This window comes from Strix aluco, chromosome 5 (assembly GCF_031877795.1).
Source record: "Strix aluco isolate bStrAlu1 chromosome 5, bStrAlu1.hap1, whole genome shotgun sequence".
NCBI lineage: Eukaryota > Metazoa > Chordata > Aves > Strigiformes > Strigidae > Strix > Strix aluco.
Window position 1 is genome coordinate 72,670,072 of NC_133935.1, and position 24,254 is coordinate 72,694,325.

At 37.5% G+C, this 24,254-nt stretch overlaps 1 protein-coding gene across 2 annotated transcripts in view; it reads right to left on the reverse strand.

Moving 5' to 3' along the window:
• SLC2A13 (solute carrier family 2 member 13) overlaps positions 1–24,254 on the reverse strand; it is a 166,703-nt gene that overhangs the window by 47,171 nt on the left and 95,278 nt on the right. For both annotated transcript variants that reach the window (XM_074827760.1, XM_074827762.1), the window contains exon 5: positions 919–1,082. In XM_074827760.1, the coding sequence (XP_074683861.1) occupies positions 919–1,082 (164 nt within the window). The remainder of the gene's footprint in view (positions 1–918; positions 1,083–24,254) is intronic.

Consider the following 24,254-nt stretch of genomic DNA (forward strand, 5'->3'; position numbering starts at 1 on the left):
TGGTCCCCCACTCTGCTGTGTTGCATTAACTAGAAGTTTGGATGCCTGACAGCAACAACAGAACAAAATATGGAGACGTCAAACCTTCCCAGCTAAACAGTTGTGAACATTATTTCAAGCGAAGCAGGAACTGTTTCTCTTTTCCAAACCCTGTCTGAAACATTCAGACGTTCAGCCAGAGGCAGGTAGCAGTCACAGATCACTTCATGCAGAAGGAGTATGTAATGTGGGAGCAAGTAGGGATTTACTAGCTGTAAATGACAGGATGTGGCTGAGCATAGGCAAGACTGCTCGCTCTGCCTTTTCCTGCTTCCAAGAGATGGCTACGTGATGAGTTATGGTGTTTGAATATTTGGACAAAATGTGCAAATCCAGAATTCTGTCTTTTAGTATCTCATACAGGAGATGAATTAAAATCACATTAGTGTAGTTAAGGTATTTACTGTATTGTATTTGAGATAACTATACAAAGAACTGTACTACTTTTTAAAATGTGCCACAATGACTATATAATATGCTTTCTCCCATAGTTCTTGATAAGATATTCTGAATTCCAATTAATGACCCAGAAATTACATATCACAGATACACACATGAGATTTAAAAACTAACCAGCTGTGAAGTTCCAAGCATTTGATTCCTTATACTGAAAAAAAGGCATAAAAAACTAAATAAAAACATTGTCAAACATGGCTTGAAGGAGAAACTGCACCTGAAAACATAATATGCTAAACTGTTCTTTTTTAAATTAGCCTTTAGCTGTAGGACTGTACTACTAGTCTTGAAAGTTATATGATTTCAGGGAGAAGATGGGGTCAACGCTTATTTTAAAGAGGGCTACTTTGAAGAAATCAGTACTTGAAATTTTATTTTCATTTTATTAATGAGTAAAATACAATACACTAATTAAACACTCACCTGTTAAGCTACCAAGTGTAAGTTTCCGGCGACCCATTCTTTCAACAAGCCAGACTCCCACAAGAGTAAAAATGAAGTTTATAAATGCTGTCAGTGCAGCCAGCCAGATTGCAAGCCTGTCGTCTTCAACACCTGACATCTGCAAAATAGTAGCACTGTAGTACCTGCAAGCAGAGGGAGACACAAATATGAACACTGCTGATTTGGCTCATGTCACAGTTTCTGATTTTAAATTGAAAAAAATCGTAACAAATATCAAGTGTGACCTCCCACATAATGCAGCCACAGACTGACACCCAACTACCCTGGGAAATCAGGCATAACCAAGGCATAACTTGAGCTTGACTAAAGTTTTGACTGGAGGACATCAAGAGCTGAATTGCTATTCTCTTGGCTGTTTGTATTTCCAATGGTCAATTGTATTCTGCTAGAAATGGGGCTTGCATTTTTATTTTAAATGAATCTGGCTTTCAAATCCAGATGTTGCTTTGTGCTCTATCTTTTTTCTGCCAAAACATGCAGGATTTTAGCACTCTGTGTACTGTCTAGGGAAAGATAGCTCAAAAAAATCAAATACATTTTCAGTCCCGTTAAAGGTCATACAGAACTAATCTATGGCATCCAACGTGTTGCAAGTGACACTTGCAACCTCCTGGTTTTAGGTTTTGCAGTTTTATTTCACTGCCACTAAAGTGCCTGAAACCCTCTCTATCGTATTACTTTTGTCTTAACCAGAATACAATTGCTTTGAAATGACTTAGCACCAACATTGCAGGGATGTGAATCTGCACCCAACAGAAGCATTTGACAGAATTTTCTACTTCTCTCTCAAAGGAATCAACCATTCCAGACAAACAGTAACTCATAAATAAACCAACTGAGCAAAATGAGAAGGGAAGAAAAAGGAAACCTTCTACCATTTTCACAGAGATCAAATGAACACAGATATTGTGCCTGTGTTCTCAGGGAGAGCTAAATAAACCTTCAAGAAAACACATGAGTAGTGTTGTTCATGCTGCCAAACATTTTTCATCTTGTTCTATTAATCTGTGCTGACTGAAATACTGAATATTCAAGCCCTCAAATACCTAGCAACCTACAGGCTATCACACAGTAATAACCATCAAAAATGTCAAAGCTCACTTTATTTTTTCCTGGTCAAAATGCAGTTTGCTCTAAATATCCCCTTGTTGTCTTAATGCCCAGATGTGTTATCCTCAGAAATTTTAGTGGTCCATGTTTTTCTAGTCTAAGCATAAGCCACTTTTTTTTTTCAAATCAATAATTCATGATGGACAATATGCTCAATTGACTACTTGCAAATGTACTTGAGCCATTTAAGACATTATCAGCCATAAGTGATTGTTCCTATGGCTGGATGTTACTGCCTCACCTGTTGGCTAAGACAAGGTATTTAGATCCTCCCACCTCCCTTCCTCAGCTCCTCTTCCCCACCAGTACAGCCATTTGAGGCCATGCCTACACAACCAACTCATGGTGCAGCAGGAGAGAACCTCCAGAGTGAAACTGTTGGTACTGAAGACCCAGTATCTACATACACATGGGTTTGGAGCCTGACTCTGTGGTCTGCCTGCCCATTAATGACTGCAATGCCTTGTCCAGGCTCATTTCATCTGAAAGAGCTGCACACTCTGAAGTCCCCACACAGGTGCAAATCTTGGAGAGATGAAGATTCGTGAAGGATAGACTTCATCTGAATTAAAATGCTAATGTTAATACATCCTCACTTCTTAAGGCACTCTAAATTAAATTGCTAACTGCCTGTCAAAACTTACATCATACTGCACTGTTCTAGTCACCAAAATCATCCAAACAGTCTCTGATCTCCCAATACACCTTTCCTTCTCTTCTTAAGGGTAGGAAAATAACAATAAATGTCAAGTCTTGGCCTGCTGACATCTACTATGAAATTCCTATTTACTTCCACCAGACAAGGCTTCAGGAAGCCACATTTAACTCCACACATCTAAATCTTCTCAAAATCCAGTTCTACTGTGAAGTCAGAAATTGCCGGTTGTCAGCAGCAATGTAGAGCATGCTGATTCTATGTGGTTAAAAAAGCAAAGACTAAAGAATCACATAAAAGCATGTAGATGTCTATTGCCTGATATATACAAACAGGCACCTTCTGCCCCCAGCATTTCTTCTGGTTGCTTATTGCACTCACTGGTTATATATTCTCAACTAGAAGCTTACTGTTTATCCGTAAATACACAACATATTTCATTTCTATGGAAAACAAACCAGGGAACTTCAGATTCTGCAAATTCAAATGCCAAGCCACCAAAGCCTGTGTGCTGGGCAATGACGTTCATGTTTATTATGGCATAGCAATCTAATTTCAAAAATTTGAAAGAACACTTGCATGGATTATGATAACTACTAAATATATTTGCTTATATTTACGTATTTTAGTATGCCCTATTTTTTATACCAACCTGTGCAGCCATAACTGCCTATTAATGTAACAAGATGACAGGTCTTTTTAATTTCTTCCTGTCAAGAAAAAAAAAACTATGTGGGAGAAAAAGGTCAAGTTGTGATGATATACAACCATAGTGAATACTGCAGCTCCTGCAGGGAATGCAATTTCAGTGACAAAGTTTTACAGTCCTAGTTTATTTTCTAAAATGTAAATAAAATTACAAAAGCACATGTGTATCCTTTGAATTTTTAAGCAAGTGCTGTATCTTAGAAAGCAAAGAATTACAATTACAAAGCCACACAAAGTATCCAAGTCAGATATATACAGAAATACATAATCTTGATCATTTCTGAGGATGCCAGAATTATCAAGCTGCTCTATCAAGAGTTGCTGTACATTAAAAAAAAAAAACAATCTGAAGCATTTCCACATTCAAGAATCCTCAGAGTAATCCTTTGACTATATACTGAAAATGCATAGCATTGGAGGAAATGAAGCACCCCCAAACACTTTCCTCCCTCTTCTCCTTTAGTCAGTATTTTTTTAAAGCAACAACATCCAATGTCTAAAGAAAAAGAGAATCTCCCCACTTCGAGCAGGTCTTATAGACAATTTGAGATGCATCAGGGTTCCCAGGTCAGCACATTCAGCAGCAGAGAAACAGCCCACCATGCCAGGCTTTGTTGAGAAGCTGCCATCACAGTTTTGATTGCCCCCATCTTTCACAAGGAGCTGCTCCAGCCTATCTGGTATATCAATCCTACTCCAACAAAGGTTCTAGCTAAGGATGTCAGTATTTTTGGACAGAATGTGTAATTCTTGTAAAATTAATGAATAAATCTAAGTAACTCAGTAGTATCTTTCAACATCTTGAAAAGATTTACATTTTTGCTTTTAGGAAAACAAAAATAGAGTACTCTGGCACTGCTCTGCAAGGGTTTGTTAACATTTTCTAGCACAATACTTTGGAAATCACTGTCCAGCTACTCAAACTAGTCAGTCCAAGAAAATCAGTCCCTAGAGATAACAAAACTCTCTATCTTTTTTCTCAACTCAATTGAAATAACACAAAGAGAAACGGCAAGTAGTACAATAGCCAAGAAGCAAATGACTGAATATCAAAGAAAATCCAAAATGGTGGCAATTTCGATAGTTTTACATGCTCTTTTTCTGCAACTGTGGACAAAGATCCTCTCTTTCTGCTCTATCAGTTTATTATGTGTAACAATTATTGGACTAAGACAAAGGTATTCATAACAAGACATGCTCCACATTCACAAAAAACAGTGTTTCATTTACACTTTCAACATGTTTCTCTGCTCCTTTACGAATTACTAAAGCTTATTCCCATCACGTTTGATTTCCAGCATGGGAGCTGCATTAGAGGCGTCCAGCGTTACCCAGCCAAGGTACCGAGGGCGCTGCAGCTTCCCCGGCTCTGAGCAGCAGGGCTGTCACACTGAGGGCAGCCCCGTCACAACCTCCTCCTGCCGACAGCCCCAACTAGAGCGACTTGTGCTGCAATGCATAAGACAAAGCATAGTTATTCTAAAATCAGCAATATATTACAGCCTATACACACATGGAATATAGAGTCTTGTCCCCCAGATGACTTCTGAAGTGGTGAAAGGTTCACGTGAGAAGCAGCAAGTCCACGTTTTCGGTACAAGCACTTGCAGGCTGACCATGGGGCCATCTATCAAGCCAGGCAGCTGCATTAGTATGAGACTATGCCAATGATAGGGGAGATGTGGCAGTTCCCGCTCACAGAGGTTGCATTCAGAGCAGTTTGGAGACCTTGGCAGTTATTGAAACTCTGCTGCTTCCCTGCCTACATCTCTAATCTTGTTTTTTAGTCCCCTTACTTGAGCAGGTAGATTGGATCAGATGACCTCTAGAAGTCCCTTCCAACCTCAACCAGTCTGTGATTCTGTGAAACACAAATTTGATTGCCTCCTTTCTGAACTCCTATGATATAAATTAGTAATAATATTACGAAATATCTGGGCATAGATCTACTTGTCAGTGGGAACTGCCTTTGTCAGACAAAACTTTGTTGATGCTGAATCACCATTAGCTATAGGTAATGAAAGTGGAAAGTCACAGCAAGGATAAGAACTAACCTTATCTTTGATATTAGAAATATAATAAAGTTGATCACAAAAGCTGTAAAAATCCATTTCATCACTATGATTCAGCATCAGTCCCAGGACTATCACGTTAGTCAGTTTACAGTCTTTAGATTCCTTAAAAAATTAAAACCTTAAAACACCAACTGTTAAGTTGAACAACCTCAATCACCCTCTGAAAGCCCATATAGTGACAGACGGGGAAAACCTCTCCAAACAAACTAGTTGTGTCAGGCCTTTGTGATCTCCTCACAATCCAATCACTTTTCCTCTGATCCAACTTGACTGTAAACTTGTCAGTCATCTTTTCACTTACTTAACTTTTGAAAATTATGCAGACAGCCTCTTCCTTGAAGTTGCATTACTTAATTGCTTTCCCCTTTAGCATGTATACCACCTTCCTTCAATCCGTATTTTGAAAACGTACCTTATGACCTATACTGGTGCCCTACTGCAGACTGGCAGCACCCAAACCAACACAATTAGCTTGTCTCAAGGTTCTGCTCTGCACAATACTGTTTCAGTGTCAGTTCCTCCTGCAGGACATTCCCTATTCTCTAAAATATTAAGTTATTATGTTTCAAAAATATTAGTAAACCTGGTTCCATCTTCTGCATTTAAAAATCACAGAGCATGTGAACAATGATATTTACACAAAAAAGTATTACCTACTGTAATTATAACTTCAGATTCTCTATTTAGTAGTAATGAAGTACTGTGTTATAAATGTTTTCAGCACAGAGTGAAATGACATAGTGAATGCCATTTATTACAATCAGTATATTTTGATAATAAAAAACCTCAGCATTCGGTACTGTCTGACAGGTAACTCTATATATCCAGTAGACTCTCTGATTCACTACACATTATCCACATGCAAGACACATAGAAAGATTTTAAGGATTACCATTTAATTATGTTAAGAAACATGGGAGGTTTTTTTTAGTGTCCAAAGAGACTAAATTCTATAGCTATTAAGCAAAGTAAGTGTACCAGTGTTTGACAGGGATTAAAAATACATTTAAAGGCTTAAGATCACCAAGATACATGAAGGAATTCACTTCTAATTTAGTGAGATACTGTCACACACCTACTGGGTCATTTGAAAATACTGCTGCAGTCAGTATCTGCTGCGAGACTGGAGAAAAAATCCTTTTTTTTTTTTTTTTGCTTATTTGCTCTGCACCAGATACGTCTTTGCACACGGCCAGAGTGTGCAAAGATCTTTCAGATCTTACCTGAAACTATAGGGGAGGGAAATTGTTTTCTTCTTCATAATAGAAAAATGATAAAATACAAGAAGTTACAAGTATTACAAAAAAGAAAAAAAAATCAGGCAGAAGAATAATATCAAACTTCTACATAAGTCTGTAACAGAAAAAGTGCTCTGCAAATTTGAGGACAGAACCCTGTAGTTAAATCCATTGAAGAAGCCGGTTGAATTTAACTGGAGGCTTAAACTGAAGAGTAACAGGCAGAGCTGGAAATTAAATCAAGGCACTGGGAGGAACAAAGTCTTGACCATCCTCCTCCTTTTCCCAAAACAGAGATGCAATGTCCAGCACAGAACAAATAGGTTGGAGTCTGTAACACCTATACACTTAGCACTGCAACAAAAAGCAAAGTAATGTCATTTTCAACTTGTCTTCTGCGTCTTCACTCAATATATAAGCATATAACTCTTCAACAGAACCTTTATGAAAGAAAATCACCACCATCATCACTATTTTATAAATGGAGACCACTGAGGGTCTTGGGAAGAGGACGAAGATGGATGACTATTTGCAGTTATCCACCAGTACTACCAGCAGCGGAATAATGACACTCCAGAGTCTCACTGCAGATAAGTGCTCTCTGCAAATTACTAAGTATAAAACCAGAGAAAGAAAATCCCCCAGGTGTTTCACAAAATATACCTCGTTCAATTATTCATTTATTCTGACAACTTCAGTTTAATTTAAATTATGTTTAATATTCCAGGGTATTCTAATGCTGGAAAGCACTAATGCCTGCCATAAGCTGTCTGAGATCCCAGAAAATTAAATCAGTCCTCATTAAAATCAACAGACTTGCTAAATGTACATAGCATTAAAAAAAATAAAATAATCAAGCTAGTCCTTTTGTTGAAGCTAGGGCCAGCAGCAAACAGAGGGACTATATACACTATAGTCTCACTATAAGGGCCTGGAGTTAGCAAGCTGGGAGTAATGTGATCTTGAAAGGTAATGAAAAAAATGAAACAGGCTTTTTTTTGAGCCTAGTTCATGGATGCTTCCTGAAGGAAGAGCAAGCCTCTGTGCTAAATATTTATTTCTCCTTTGGGAAAAAAATGTAAAACTTATAATTTTGCTATTGAATAATAAAAAGATAACATCACAATTTAACCCCCACCTTTCCATCCATGGTTTAGTACCTGAATGGAATCACGCTAAAAGATCCAAACTTCCCTTCCTGGCAGGCAGAAGGAAAATCAGATGTTAATAAATGCACTACGAAGTGTTTTTTTTAAAAAAAGTAATTTCAGTGTTCTTTACAGGATCTGATCTTTCAGTCATTTTTCAGTTAAGAAAAAAAGGATTTTTTTCATGCACAGCAAGGCAAAGTGTTATTCAGCTTGCACAGCACTTCTTTTCAGATAGTACATCTTCAAAATATTGCATCTCTAGGTCTTTTATTCACTCCAGCAGGGTCAGATTCCCCACATATGCTCTGTGGAGCTTTATATAAGACAGCTTTCAGTAACCCTGTTGGTCGAGCTTCCTGTGGAAACCATTCCACATTTCATTAGACAGCACTGAAATAACTGCCTAAAGGTACCATACTGTCACCTACCACTGCAGCATCTGAGTTTTGTTTACATTTTTCCTAATTATAAACATATGACAAATATGTATTTCAAATAATAGCTTCAATATATACAACTAGGAACTACACAGAAATGTCTGTTTAAAAATAGCCCTTTCCATGGCCGAGATACATGACTCAATCCTGAGAGCATTAGTCCCACTGTTCCCCTTAGCAACAAATTCATTAATATACATACATGTATCTTTTTGTAGAAGAACATAAGCGCTGCACAACTACTTGGAGGAACGCAGCTAGCTCAGTGACTGGATAGGACTAATAGCTCACAAACGATATCTCTAACATTTTCTGTGAATTATTCAAGACCATGGTACTTTATACACCAGAGATGGTACTGCATCCACACAGAGCAGACAGGTTGTATGTACATATAAGCTGCAGAATACACATAAAATAAATTAATCTTACAGCCACAAAGCTGCAAAGCCCTAATTTGGCCTTTGATGTTGGAATGAAATACAACACAATCTTTACAGGTCTTTACAGATGTGACCACATTACTGCCCATTTATTCTGCTATTGATTCCCGATTTCTGCTCATTTATCCCCATGGTGATCTGAGCCCCCATGCTCAGACCAGCTCCTGCCCCTTCTCCTCTCTCTCACAGGCTCCTGCTCTCTTACCATCCTACCATTTCACTCCTCGTACAGAATAGATTATTTCTGATATCTCCTCATTTCTGAATGCTTCATCTTGCACTTCTGCTATTCATGTAACTTTTTAAAAATGTAATTTAAAAAACAAACAACACCCCCAACCAACAAAAAAAACCCCAACAACTCCCTCCTTCACTCCTCCTTGTATTTTCAAGTAAGAGGTAGCATATGAAACCTGAGCAGCTAAGCACAAAACACTAGATTTCAAAAGAAAAATACTTCTTTCCATGAAACCACACTTTCTTCTGTTTTTAAATTAGTAAGTTCACTTACAGACAACATACCATTATGAATCTAAAAGTTTAGAGTTTGAAATGTTCATACAAAACCAGAAACAAGATCTTTGTAAATCTCCCAAATCTGTAGCTATCTTTCTAAAAACTCGGTCTTTCATATACAGAACTTTATTTCCATATTAAAATCACAAAAATTATCAAAATAATTTGTCTATGACGTATAAAAACTAGTTAATATTCCAGTGACACTACAAGTATTAATTCATATGTGAAATCTGATTAATATTCTATCCTTTTCAATTTTAATTAGAAGATGTTGCATTAACGTTTATCTTGCACAGCTTAGCGTGTTTAGAGCTCAACTCATGAAAATTATTGCCATGAATTCTTGCTAAGGATCCACAAAATTGGTCTAAAATAATGAATAGGTCATTGTAGTACCTTCTGATCACCAAGAAAAACTTGAGAGACGTAATAAAGCCTTTGTGGCTATCGATTATATATTTATTTATTTTAAGATACTGATGGACCTTCTAATACACATTTCCTAAGAATTTTTAAATCCGAGTCTTGCCTATTTTGTATCAAGATTCCTTTCTCAGGTCGCTGAACTGCAAACTAGTGTCAATTTTAAAACCTAGGAATCCTGCAACTGCCCTTCAGCTTCCTTCCTACTTGTCCCAATGTCACAATCATCAAAGCCAAGTGGCCAGAGGCAACGTTGCACTTAAGAATGGAGCAGCATTCAAAACCAGCAGAAAGTCCCATACTGTCTTAATGGCTTTGGGTTTCTTTGGATCAGGTTTCAAATACTTGAACACAACATCCCTGTCCCTCCAGAAGAATAAATGTCAGGCCAGACAATGGGCTGTACTTCTGGAAAGGCAAGAGGATGCACAAAGGAAAAAATTAATTTAACCAGAACTTAGGCCACTGAGACGACTGACTGTCAAGGGATTCCAGCAATGAAAAGAAAATAGAAAAAAAATATAAGCAGTGGCCAATATAACCAATAGCTGAATATATTGCTGGGGACATAGGGCTAGACAAAGGACAGCAGAAATGAGAAAGTCAACAGTTAACTACTCAGTGAGGAAAAACTCATCTGCAAGGTAAGTGAGGTTGACAAAGGCCCTGGCACATAGTGCAAGATGGCAGCACCCAAGCACACAGCAATGCAGCCAGTGATGCTAGAGGTTTCTAGCTATATTGTTAGGGAGGAGCTCTTAAAGCCACTGTGATGGTCCTAACACATACACCCAATGATGTTGGAATAAATGGTGGAAGCCTACTTTAAGAATGTTGCAGTAAACATACATTTTGTTCTCATTCTTAATTAGTCTATTACAGCACCACACACACACAAAATAATCTATTGGCACCAATCCCACAGTTATTCAGGGAAAACTCCATCGTGAGCAATGAGGAGTAACAGCATGCATATGTGCATGTGAGTACACCATAGCTGCAGTCACTACTGGGCGCAATACCCTTACTAGTAACAATTTTAAGCATACGTCTATGTAAGGAAAAAAAAATCATTCTGGGAAGTAACTGGCACAAAAATCTTCTCTGGGCTCAAAAGCACAGATGTACCCATATTATCACCAGTCATTTCAGGACTGTTTAAAAAACAAACCCAAAAGAGTAATTCTAGAGTGACACCATCTGAGCTCATAATTTGTGGTGGCAGATGAGATCCTTTTCTGGAGTACTGGTTTTGGCAAAAATATCCTAAGTTGACAACCTCAACTGACCATTCTACATCTACACTGAGGAATTTATGTTTTTAGATGTTTCTAGCACCAAATACCAAAAAATGGCAAACGTTCAGTGCCTTTCAAATTCAGGCCACCTCCCTGTGGTGCTTTAATTGAGATTTCTAAATCCAATCTCAGGTTTTAATATTCATACGATCAAATATTACCCTTGCAATATATTTCAGACGTACACTGACATAGACTAGATCTCGACAGACTTGTATTTTCTTCTTACTTAGAAAACAAAATTAATTGCACAGCAAACTTAAATGCATGAAGTGTGAATATTAATTTGGCAGTGTCTGCTTCTATTACACAGTCTTTTCTGTTGTCTTTCATCCCATCTGTTCCAGCAGAGAAAGGAAAAAATCATGGCAGACCCAAAAAATCCCTTTCAGCAATATCACCAATGTACACAGATTTTTTTCCTTTCATGTTCAGGATGGTTAAAACCATAGAAGTAATGTTCACATAGCATATAAATGACAATCAGAAAACCAAAGGGTTTGATTTCTGATGTTTTAATGATTAATCTACCTGAATGCAGCATCTAGCTGCTGCTTTTGAAATTTCCTCTTCACTTTCAACAGTAAAAATTGCCTGAACAGCCTCTTTGCCTCTCACTTACTCCAAAGTAATCTGCAAGCATCCCAAGTATGCACTTCTGTTTTTCTGCCAATAAACAAAGCATCAGTATCAAGTTCTGATGCTCTAACCTGAGATTCTCCAGTTAGACCTCTTCCTACCCACGTTATTTCACTCTGTGCCCTGAATATGCTTTGTGGAGATGCTCTGCTTACAGCAGAGGTGAGAACTGGATTCTAATTCCCAGCCCAAAAAGTTTAATACAAAAATGTAGCGCCATCAGCCAGAAAGACCCCGAACAAGATTTTAGTACCAAATCTAGAGAAATGCTTGCACCACCTGAGCTCCTTTCAACAAGTGTGCTTCACCTGCTGTGCTGGGTGCCCAAACCACCAAGCCCTACTGCACCTTAAAGCGACCCTTCTGACTTCTTTTGAGGAAGACCTACCCTACGCTAGACACCTCAATCTAGAAGGAGATTCATGGCTGAAAATGCAAGAGGAGGCAGGTATCACCCCACAATAAAGGGAGCTATTTCTCCCCTTGCCACCTCCTACAGCGTAGCTTGCTGGTCCCCTGGTCAAGCCACTGACCTTTGTGAATCCCCTTCACAGACACCTCAGTCCACTCGTGTTCTATGTGAAGACCTCAGGAATTTCACCTGAGGAAACTGAATTTACTCACTCCTCCATGGATTTAGCTCTTAGCTTGTACTTTATTAATTGTTATGTGGATGCAACTATGTTTCACCACTGCTGTGAAGTTTGTGACTTCTGCACCAGCTGACATTCATAAATGCTAAGTAGAATTATCATCACTCTTTGGATGCAATGAGGAAGTTAAAGCAGCTATGAAATAGACCTCTAGCAGAGGACTCCAATACAATTCTAATGTACTGTGAAAAATAAAACTACTTAGAAAAGCACTGAATGGCTATTTTGGGAATCTATGTTTCAACATAGCCTGCACAACGAAAGCAGAGCAATGTGTTGTGCATGTGCTACTATTTAAAAGGACAACCACATTGTTCTTTTCCTCAACATAAAATATAGCAATCATGCTCCACATCAAAATTATTAGAGCTATATAAAGCACTGTGAAGACTAATGTAACAAAGAGTTAAAGGCTAATGTAAAAAAGAGTTAAGATTCTCTACAATGCAGAATAGTAGCCTTTTAATCTATGAACCATATGCTAGGCAACAGATTTGTTTGATAATCTCTAGAGTGTGTTATACACTGTATAGTTCTATTCAACAGGGGAATGCTGTTCTAAATTTATATAGAAAATATTTTAAAATGTTCTTATATATGACTTAAGCACATAAGAGAGAACTTACTGTTTATACCATGTATGCAGTTCAGTATTAAGTGTGCATGCCACCGTTTACTGCTATATGTTATGTATAATATTTACATATATTTGAATTCAAAATTCACTAAGGCTTCTAGAAAATACATATAAAACAGTGTTTAAAATAAAATTGCATGAAAATTTCTAACACAAAGTCAATAAATAGCTGAAAAGATTCTATGCTAGGTATTTTTAAGAGTCCCTTCCATCTGAAATAATCAGTTACTTGTAAACACCTAATAGAGGATAGATACAGAATGGTCTTTGTGTTTAAGTGCTTCAAGCAAATAATTTCCACAGCCACTGTCTGTTTTCCTATGTTGCCTCCATGTAAAGATCACTTTCATGTTTATCATTTCCTTGTTGCAACTAATTAAGCTGCCAAGTTTTAAATCCCTGGCAGCTTATAATATTAAGACCAATTATTCTTGTGCAAGGACAGTCTGACTACATACAATTATTGTTCTTTGTCCTTCAGAGTTCATTATGTGAACTCAAGGCCAAGATCAAAAATCTAAATTTTAATCCCAGTTTTCTGACTTTGTAACCTTGGAGATATGTCATTCCTTCATATTTGTCCCTCCTCAGCAAAAGCTTTTTAAGTATCTTTTCCATACTTCTCATAAGAAGATTCCTATGTGGATAATACTTGAAAACAACTGGAAAAGAGAAAGGAAACAAAGGTAGGTGTTGATCAGTTCTCCTAACGCTCACCAGAAGCACCCCACGGAGGTCTGCATTACAGTTTAGGAGTATGCTGAACAGCACTAGCGATCTCGAAAAGGGGGAGGTGAAGAGTGAGGTTGTTTTTCAGGGCAATGAAAATGAAATCTGGATTCTTCTCTTCATTTGTTAAGAAGGTAAAATTGTTTGTTGTTACCTTTCAGACTCCAATAAGAGAGTACTGTCAAGATCATCTTCCACTCCATATGAGGAACCTCTTCTGCAAAGAATGACTGGAGGGACTGGCTCCGTTTTGAGGATAACATGCAACAATTCTCAACAAAACTTTAGCACTGCTGTGATCAAGTGATGAGCTGAAAAACGTTTTCAAAAGGCTACACTAGTAACATCAGCACTAAGCCCTGCACTTGACAAACACTAATCACAAAAGCAAAGTGAAGAAAAGCCAAGGTATTCTTTTTTAATTGAAGAAATGGAGAGAAGATATGAGGAAGAATAATTATATTTCTTTGTGTATTAATTCCACAATTTAATGATAAATTAATCATAACCTCAATACAAAATCTATTTTATATCCATCAATGTACTACCTTACTGGAAATCAATTTAATGTACCAAACAGTAACACCTTGCATTATACAATTCCCAGCCAGTTACAGAACAAAGGGCCTTAGTGGGAATTAAGCAGAATATGCTGCTGTAAGAAAGATTTATTACACATACCTTAGTATGACAACAGGGCCCTGGATTTCCCATGTTACTTCTGCTCCACTATATCAGCTGTACATTTACAACAATAAACAAGATTTAACAGTGCTGAAAAGAAAAACTTTAAAATGCAGGTAGCCTGCTGCACATTGCAGGAAGTTATCCTTTTTGAGCTCTAACATAATTTCAAAACACAAAAGATCTGATTTCTGATAGTACCAAACCAGGTGAGAGTCCTGAACAGGACCACAGTGAAAGGAATCAAGCATATGAGAAGAGGCTGAGGGAGGTGGGTTTGCGTAGTCTGGAAAGACTACAGGTATTTCCCACAATCTAAGCAGGGCTACTAACAGAGACAGTCTCAGTCATAATCATCAGAAGCTGCAAGAAGTGAAATTCTAACCGATAATAAGGGAAAAGAGTTTTTCACCATGACAGTGGTTAACCACCAAAACAGGTTGCCCAGGGAGGCTGAATCCACCCTTAGAGATTTTAAAATTTCCACTAGGTAAAACCCTGAGCAACCCAATCTAACTTTGAAGGTAGCTCTGCTCGGAACAGCAAGGTGGACCAAATGATCTCTAGATGTTCCTCCTAACTTACATTACTCACTACAAGTTAACTCAATAGCTAAAGGCTGCTCATTAATTTTCACAATCAGACATTTAGGACATACGAAGCCCATCTCCAACTCTGAGATTCAGCTAAAAGAAAGGATGAGAATGAAACTGCTAAATCAATCCTGCACTACCACAGGAAACCACAATGAACGCCATAAAAGCAGTTACGCTCTACCTTACATTATGCTCCGTAACCATCCTCTTCCAGCAGTTAGGAACTGTCTTCTGATTTCAAGCCCATATTTATCACCAGTGGCAATGAATCCTAACTTTGTTTCAATTTTATTAGCCGAAGGAAACCTTTTGCACTAAGGTCTATAACAAGAATACTAAATAAGGCAAGATTAATTACTCTTTCCAGTACAGTACCTTTTCTCACAAAACTTCTGTCACATCATCTTTGCTTAGACCTTTACTCATCTTACGGTTCTTGAGCAATGCCAGCTACTCTTGAACTAAAGCTGAACTAAAATTTTTTCATGTGGGGAAAAAAAAAAAAATCAAAACTTTCTAGATAAATGAAATTTTCAACATTTTCTTGTTCTAGAGAAACCACATATTTGTTCAAAGAATAATATCTGGTTGGTGTACAGATTGATTTTTCTTTGTTAAATCAATGCATTGTATCCTATTTATCCCATTTTACTTTATCCGATTATTCTTCACAGTTTAATTAATTTTTCTTTATTTGTTTACACTCTACGATAATTTTAAACTGCAATCTCTTGAAACAAGAGCTGTCCTTCTGCTCTATATTTCTACACCACTTAGCACAGCACTGTCCTGCTCCACAAATAAGCCTTTAAAACGCAACTATAATACAAGTACATTTTATTAGACTTGAGGCTGGCTACCACAAAATTGCCTGGTTTTCCCACCATTTAATGAAACAATTCTATGTTTTCCTGTATTCATATGCCAATAGTAAAGACTGTTGCCAATTGGTATAAAGTCTTCTCTTTCTGAAACTTGCTATGATTCAGCTATTGCTGGGTTGTGGAAGAAAAAAAAAAGTATCCTTTCAAGACTTCTAGTAAATGACACAGCAGTTATTGCTAGTATTTTTTTTCTTCTTTTTTTTTTTTAAACAATACCAAGTATGTAAAATGCAACACAACGTATGCAGAAAAGTCAAACATACAAATTCATGGAATTGTAGAAGAGGAAAAAAGTCCTATTGCCACAGTATGAACAATGAAGAATGAAGATGATTATGCTATCACCTTATTCAGAAGATTAATTGTGTTTTACACAGGAATTGTTTTTATACATATTTTTCATCACTCAGCGGGTAAAAACAAATGGCAACCTACACTTTGTTCATAACAATCTTTGGGGGTTTATGTTAATAATGCAGTAAATATCAAACAGCATAATATTGCCTGAGTTCTCTTATGCAGGCAAAGGTAATTCAACTCTAATACCTTTAGAAGAGTAGTTATGTGTTCGAGTACAATCTAAAAAAAATGAACAGCAAAAACACATTACCAAAATTGCTTAGAATAACTTTGATGCTTTCTTCTGGTCTTTTTTGTTTCTTTATTATTATGATGATGATGATCTGTGCACTGATTTTAGACTGTAACGTCTAAACAAACTTCTTTTGGTTTATATTCACATTTCATCCAGTAGGTTCTACTGAACTGATTATCTGGTGAATACTTATCATCTCCTATTAGAACAGTTTTCATGGAAATCAGAAGGAAAATTTTATTAAGATAAAGAAAGAACTGTATAAAAACTCAAGTGAGAATATGAATGAAATTCTGTTATCAGATCCCTCGTTAAGGTCTCTAGAGAAAGCGTCTTCTTGACAACTTTAATTAAAATCCCGCAACTGGGATTTTGCTCGAAAATGTCACATTGAACAAAAACTTACTTTACATTTGAGAATTTTCATGACAGGTATCTAGTGAACTTAGGGGCATACAAGAATTTGAACTGAAATATTTTAATGAAGTAGAAATTACAAGGCAACAGGCATCAGCTTTCAGACAAAGTCAATTCTCCCCAAAGGTCGTTTTAGAAATAGCAACCTTGAATAAAAACTGCATCTCGACCTGACAGCCCAGCTGATGGAAGATGACTGCCTTCATGTCATGTAAGACAGATGATTTAATGTTTTGCAAAATATTCTGTATCAGACAACTGAGGACTGTGATTATATATCCTCATTGCACCAGCTTTGTTGGTCTGCAAAGAAGAACTCTAGAAATAGCATTGGAATAAAAGTCCTTTTCTTCTCAAAATGGCCAAGATAAATTAATCCCAGAGGGGCACGAACAATGAAACCGAGTGGAGAAAACCCATCACATAAGTGAAATTTCTATGAGTTTCATTGGCACAAGAGAAAGGTCTTCTTGCCTGAGGACATTCAAATCAGCAGTCCTGAGAGCAAGTTATTTAAAGAGGAGAACTGAGAGGCAAATGGAAGATGGAGGTCTACAAAAATAAGAAGCAGCAGCAGTTCACTGAGCAGACAGGATCTGACTTATGGGGCAAGAGAAGAGTAAAAATCTCCTCAAGCAAAGCTGTGCATAAGTGGGCTTTTCCTCTTTTTGAGGGAAAAACTCCAACTGGAGGTAATCCACATATATGCTGGGAGAGTGTTCACACATTTTACACTGATTGTCCTGGCCATATTACCTTTCTCAGATCTGGCCTAAAATGTTTGGAGCAAACTACTTCTTGTGAAACTGTGTGCTATATTTATTTATTATATATATTTATTATAATATTTATTTATTTAAGAGTTAACAGATTTATTATATGGACTAGGATGAAGTAATTTACCTTCTCATCTACTTTTTTTCTCTTTCTCTTTTCTAAGGTCAGACAGAACTAAATTTGTCAGCAGGTGACTGTGAATGACTACTAGGATGCTGCTGCCTTTGTTCTATTCATTCCCACTCAGAGCAAAGTATCTCTACATGTAGAAAGATGTTATCTCTGCATTCCTAATCATTCAAACTGAATGCTGTTTGTTTTGTGCTAATCCATCTTTTGTGATTTGGAGTGTTTCACAAGATTTTAAAAAGTACAATCGCATGGACAGTCACACACAGGGTCAGCCATACAGTGACTATAAAAATATATAGCTGACTATAAAAAAAGCTAAAAAGTTAACAAAATGTAGGATGTAAAACAATACCTCAAAAATATGATAGTCATTACTATCTGATATAAAGAAACATTTAATAAGATACAATTTTATTTGTTCCAAATATTTCCCAGGCTGATATAACAGACGTTAACAGATATACCAGCATGTAAAAACTCCACCATTCATCTGAACTCTCACTTGTGCTTCTGACTGCTGCCTTTGTCTTCACTCTTCTCGCTTTTTTTTGGTCTTAATCCCATCCCAGAATCTATTTAATGCATCAAGAAAAACATCCAGAATAAACCCAAGTAAGCTGTGTCTAAGAGACACAGATCAATTTTCTCAAACTAAATCTTGTTTGGGGATTCTTGCCAGAAGAACAATACATGTAAATACAGTAGCAAGACTCCCCTATACACATGCAGTTCCACTGTTCCTCATAACAGTGCTTGTAATAATATCACATACCTGCAACAACATATTTTATTTCCATATTTTAATGTGCAGAGATGTTAACATACTTCTTGAAATAAAACTTCTGCAATGGTGATCTCTTAAAGCTAAGTTGCTATTTTATTTTCTAGTTCTACAATACACATATTAAATTTGCATTCTTTTGCTTAAAATTTTACCTTTTCCTCTCAGTCTGACCTCCAGCCTCAGCCTTGGACTATCCACACCTCTGTACGTCATGCAAAACTTGGTCCTGTTATTGTCATCTCACTGTGACCACTGGGGCTTCAGCAGGCCCACGGCTCCCGACCAGGGAAGAGCCTGGCACTCTTTGCAGAAGACTGACTTGTTGATCTGCACATTGCTTTAACATTGAGAAGAGAAGATTGAGGGCACTTTTGCAATTGCTGGTATAATTAGCACTGTCTAGCAAACAACTCAGATTACCAAGGTGTTATGAGAAGTGCGTAGTATTTAACAGAAGACAGCATGCTAGAGTCATCATTAAATCATTATCATACCTGAATTGTCAAATTCTCAAATCTAATATTAGATGGTTATGTATGTTCTTCATTCAAATTCAATGTAAAATAAAGCATGCTGCAATATAAAATACAAATATTCTAGGATTATAAAGTTAAGTTCTGATAACTATTGTACTCTCAAACACCAAACACTTGACATTGAAACTGCCAGACTGTACTTGCAGTGCCAAAAAAAAGGGTGACATCTAACCATTTTCTCATAAAGAATTTAAAATCTCAGCTGCATTTATTAAAAAGGTTGTGATATATCATCAGTAAAGCTCTTTTCTCTCATTGCGATAAATAGAAAGGATTATCTATGTGGGGTTTTTTTCTCCTTTAAATGGAAAGACTACTTTTGTTAGATAAATGAGATACTTATGGTCAGTTCAGAAGCTGCTGTCTGTGACATTTGGCAGTGCAAGACTATGACCTTCCTTCTAGAAGGAAAGTCTGGATACAGACAGAGCAAGCTTTCCATCGGTGGGCATCAGGGGGAAGGAGGAGGCAAAAAATCAGATCATTAGATTCCACACTGGGATAAAAACAATTACTGAGAAGAGAACTTCTCAGAAAATTACACTGTCAGAAGCAAAACATCACATAGCCTCATTCCTAAAGGTTGACTGCATTACTGAGATGTCTGTCTCCACCACTGGGAAGGACTCAGTGTGCTAAGCACAGTACAAATACAGAACAATTAAATGATCTCTCCCAGAAAGCTTGCAATGTAAACACAAGGCAAAAAACAAAATGGATGTTGACAGATGGGGAGAGATGAGATAACAAGGAAGGACCACTAATCCCTGACTTGCAACCATGTCAGCGCACTGACACCACGGACCTTTACTGCTCATGGAGATTTTGTTTTGAGAAGGTTGCTTTGTTTTTGTTAAGTATCAGGTTCCGGAAGAAAACTTGCATTGCAGGGGAAAACAAAATTAAAGGTGAATAGCTTTCAATAGATAACACAGGTAAAATGCCTGGACTGGGGAAATATAAGACTGGTACAGCAGAGAAAGTAAACATCAATTTTCCTGAGTGGTCAGCTGTACAACTGCACAGCCTATCTACCTGACAACTTCATCTTTTAAGGAGTAGGGAGAAAGTACAAAAAAGAAAGCTACATTAAGCTCTTCACACCTAGCCCAGTGGCTACAGCAAGTTGTTTTGCCCATGAGGACAAGTATAGAGGGCAGAGACCTGTGTGTTGAAGAAGCCAGAGCTCAACGTGCTGTTCTTAATCAAAATACACCGGAGCAGCCTAATTCAGAGTAGCTGAAAGCCTGGATCATTGTAGCATCATCATGTTGGAAAGAAACAAGCATCACCTCTCACCAGGTCACAACAATTTTTATCAGGAATACTTCTGAGAGAAGCCAAAAGGATATGTGCTTTGCCCTTGAATGCTGGAGATCTGGGCATCCCCTGAAGGTGAAGGCTTACGTGCTGCTCTTGCTTTAGGCTGCTGCTGCCCCTTACCAGACTCAGTAACATTTTCTCCAGACACAAACCTTAAGCCAGCCGCCTTTTCATTCAAGTCCTGATCTCAGGCTGGTACTCAGAAATCTAAATGACGTAACAGTCTGCATTCAATGGGAATAACTGTTGAGCTGAGAGTTGTCAACCTTTATTATAGGCATAAAGAGACTGCCACATAATGGGAGACTGGAGAAAATCAGAACTTGTACACTTTTGAGAAGAGGCAAAAGTGTATGATACAAATACAGTTTCTGAACAAGGAATACTAAAATACTTGTTAGTGTTTGCTAATTATACTCTCACATGGGGGGGCATGAGGAAAAAAATCAGATACAACATATATGAAAAATAGATTGAAAAAAAATCTTAAACAATACTTATCTGGCAGACCTGTCTATGTAGGTTGCAAGTTCAAAAATGTCACAGCATTTAAAATATATCAAATAGTAGTATGCATACAGCAAATAATCATGCCCTTTAGCATTAGAGTATGCCTCTCCTCAGTGTTCTTCACAGATATTTGCAGATATGTCATGGAAGAAAATTTCCTCAAAGGCTGTATCACAAGCACATCAAATGAATTACTGCATAATTCACAGAAAAATTAGTTTACTTTCTTGGGCAAATAACAAAAGATTACTATTATTTGACACATTGCCCTTTGGTGGCTAACACCTAGCCAGAGGATTAGAAACCAAGCCTTCCTTAATGCTATTGGGGAAATCTGATCCCACAAAGTAAGGTGGCATCTCCTGAAGCAAAGTTCATGCTCTCCCAGTCAAATCAGTCTCCAAGCATGGTTTAGAAGACTGCAGGGTCAAAACCCTTAAACAGTGATGGATAGATAAATACTTGATCTAATGCCTTCTTACCACCTGGTCACACAATTTTTCAATCTTCTCCAAAAGCTAGTAAATCTATGCCCTTTATATCAGTCATCAGTGCAATTTCCCCAATTTCTTCAATGAAGACTAGCAATCGATTCAATTGGGCTCAGACATACAGTGGTCACCAACATCCCTTATTGTATCTAACATACACTTTGTAAATAAATATTATTTGCAAACACTGCAGGCAGTTAAACACACAAAACACCTTTATCAGTATCAATAATATGTAACGTAGGAATGTTTTATATATTTATGTTTCTACCCACACATTGCAGAAGCAAAGTGAATGCAATCTATTTCTACATACTTGAACAACAGCTTATTTTAAAACTGTCATGTCTTCAACCTTTATCTAGAAAGACTCCACGTACTTCTCAATTTCCCACTTTCCTTGAATCTCTAGAATTGCCCAGAGAGGCGAAAAGTCTACTGACTTTAGATACATGATGTACGTAATTGTGGATATGTAAGAACTAACACAATTTTAACATTTATCCATTGTTAGATTTATAATGCACATAAACAATAACTACTTATGCACACAATATAATTAGGTATTGTTATCCTGAGAAGAATTACAAGGTGACTACCTCAGCACCTTCCCTCAAAAACCTGGAAAAGCAGTATAGGTACTTAAGCAGAGGTGAGGACAAACTGGTGGGGAGTCTCTTCATACAAGTGAAAACCACAGGGCCACAATGAAGCAGCAGCAGATGATTCACTGCTACCATGTTGCTCTGCTTTATTAAGGAGAGCAACTAAATCTCAGCATTATGTTTTGCTCTCATTTGCCCCCTTCCACTACTCTCTCCTCAAAATACCTCTAATTTCACCTAGGTAAAGACCCCTCTTATAGAGTGGTTTCTGCCTGGCTATTCCCTTCCACCAATACAGGTTTTGCTGGGTTCAGACACCTCTGCACAGCTTAAGCAAGATTATACCAGGCAGCAATGTACTCTTCCTGACTTTACTAACATGAAAAAGCTGCTTGTTTAAAATCTTGCCTATAACCAAATATTCATTTAGACACAGAAAATAGCCAATACCTTGAATTTTCAAGAACGCTAACTGACATGGCAAAACAGCGAAGCCATGTCATATTGCTGTACTTGATCGTTAATTAGTCCAATGAACACTGAAACCCCACCAGATAGGATAAAGTTGTGATTCAGAGCAGATGTGATTCTGATCTGAAACCTCTGGGGAGTGTCTGTGATGGTGAGTGTAGCAGTCATTCTGAAGAGCAGTACCACAGAGGAAGAAATTTCTGCCATGAAGGCAGAAATTAGTCCTTGAATGGCAGTTAATTTGTTCTAGACAGAGAATTTTCCTGTTAGGAAAGGAAAATGTCTTTTGTGAAATCAGAACGATTCCCCAAACAAGTAAATTATTTCAACTCTATGGAGAATGTCTAGTTTAGAAGGACAGCATAAACAACAGTTGTTATAACCTCTTCATAACTATATTTTGATAGAATAAAAAGTAATAAGCTGATGCACAGTACCTAAAATATGCTTATATCAATAAAAATGTTAGAATGTGTATGTCAAATTTACTTCAGTGCTTCTGTACACGACAGTTTACCATGCAAGCATGGAATCACTGCAAGATTGTATTAGCAAAAGCTAAAAGCTGATTTACTGAAAAGATGAGCCACAGATCAGCTTTGATACTGCAAGAGAAGATGAAAGACAGACCTTGGAGTTGCCCAGGCTGATGACAGTCATACAGCTCTAGCCACCCTGCACAACCTGCACATACAATTCTGAATGCGAAAAGACTCAGGGAGACCAAGAGCTTTACAGGAGCTGAACTCCCATTTCTTCCAAGCTAACAGCCCAAATGAAACTGTCTCCTGACTGAGTTGAGAAGCTCAAAAGTAGAAAATTGTATCACTGTGTGAATACTATTGTCATATGCACACTACAAACACACCACAAAAAGCTAAAACATGTCACTTACGGGCAGTAAATTGCTAGTCTGGTTTAGAAGATGTGCTTAAAGCTGCCTGCAAGCATATAGACCAGTGCAATGTTTGTAAGTCCTTGTAAGAAGGACTGGAGGCAAGATAACATGCTCTTTGCAGGAATCTACTGATTTAATTTGTCCCTTGGCTGAATAATCTTCAGGAATAACTCTCCTTCAGGAGAAGAAAACATTTTATTTTTCTACATGGTCAACAGAACAAGCACAGCTTTCAGAGCAACCTGAGAAAGAATAAAAGTCATATAATAGCACCTTTTCTTTTACACAAGCATTTGATTCAATGTATCCTAACAAGGCACAGCATAAATGAGGGCTCAAGTGTTGTAACAGACAACCAAGAGCTACTTGTTCAGTTTTCAAAAGGCAAAAATCTAAACATGGCTCTTAGGTTCTGCTGAGGGGAAGGGCAAGCGAGCTCAGCTTCTAACCATGGAATTAATTTGTTTTTCCAACAGAAGCTTTCCAGTACATTTTAAAGCACTGTCCATCTCAGCTGATGTGTTCTTCTTTTCTCTTTCTCTACTTCCTTTTTTACTTCCCTCTTTAGCATTGTCTAGCTTCCCTGCCACACCAGCTGTTTGCAGTAGCATATTGCACTATTAAGCAAACTAAGATTTCCAAAACTGGGCAGAAGTACACCACCTCAAACTGCTTATCTATATTTATTGCCTGGCTAATATGCATTTCTGCATTGAAGAGTTTGCATAGATGGTAGCATCAGTTACATCTGTGCAAGGAAAAATCACTGCAGTTGATCAAGCACAACTGAAGACACAGTTGGGCAGCAGAATCCTTTGCAAAGATGCTTAAAGAGGAGGTGATCAGACCAGAGTTTGAAAAGAGAGGAGGAATTTG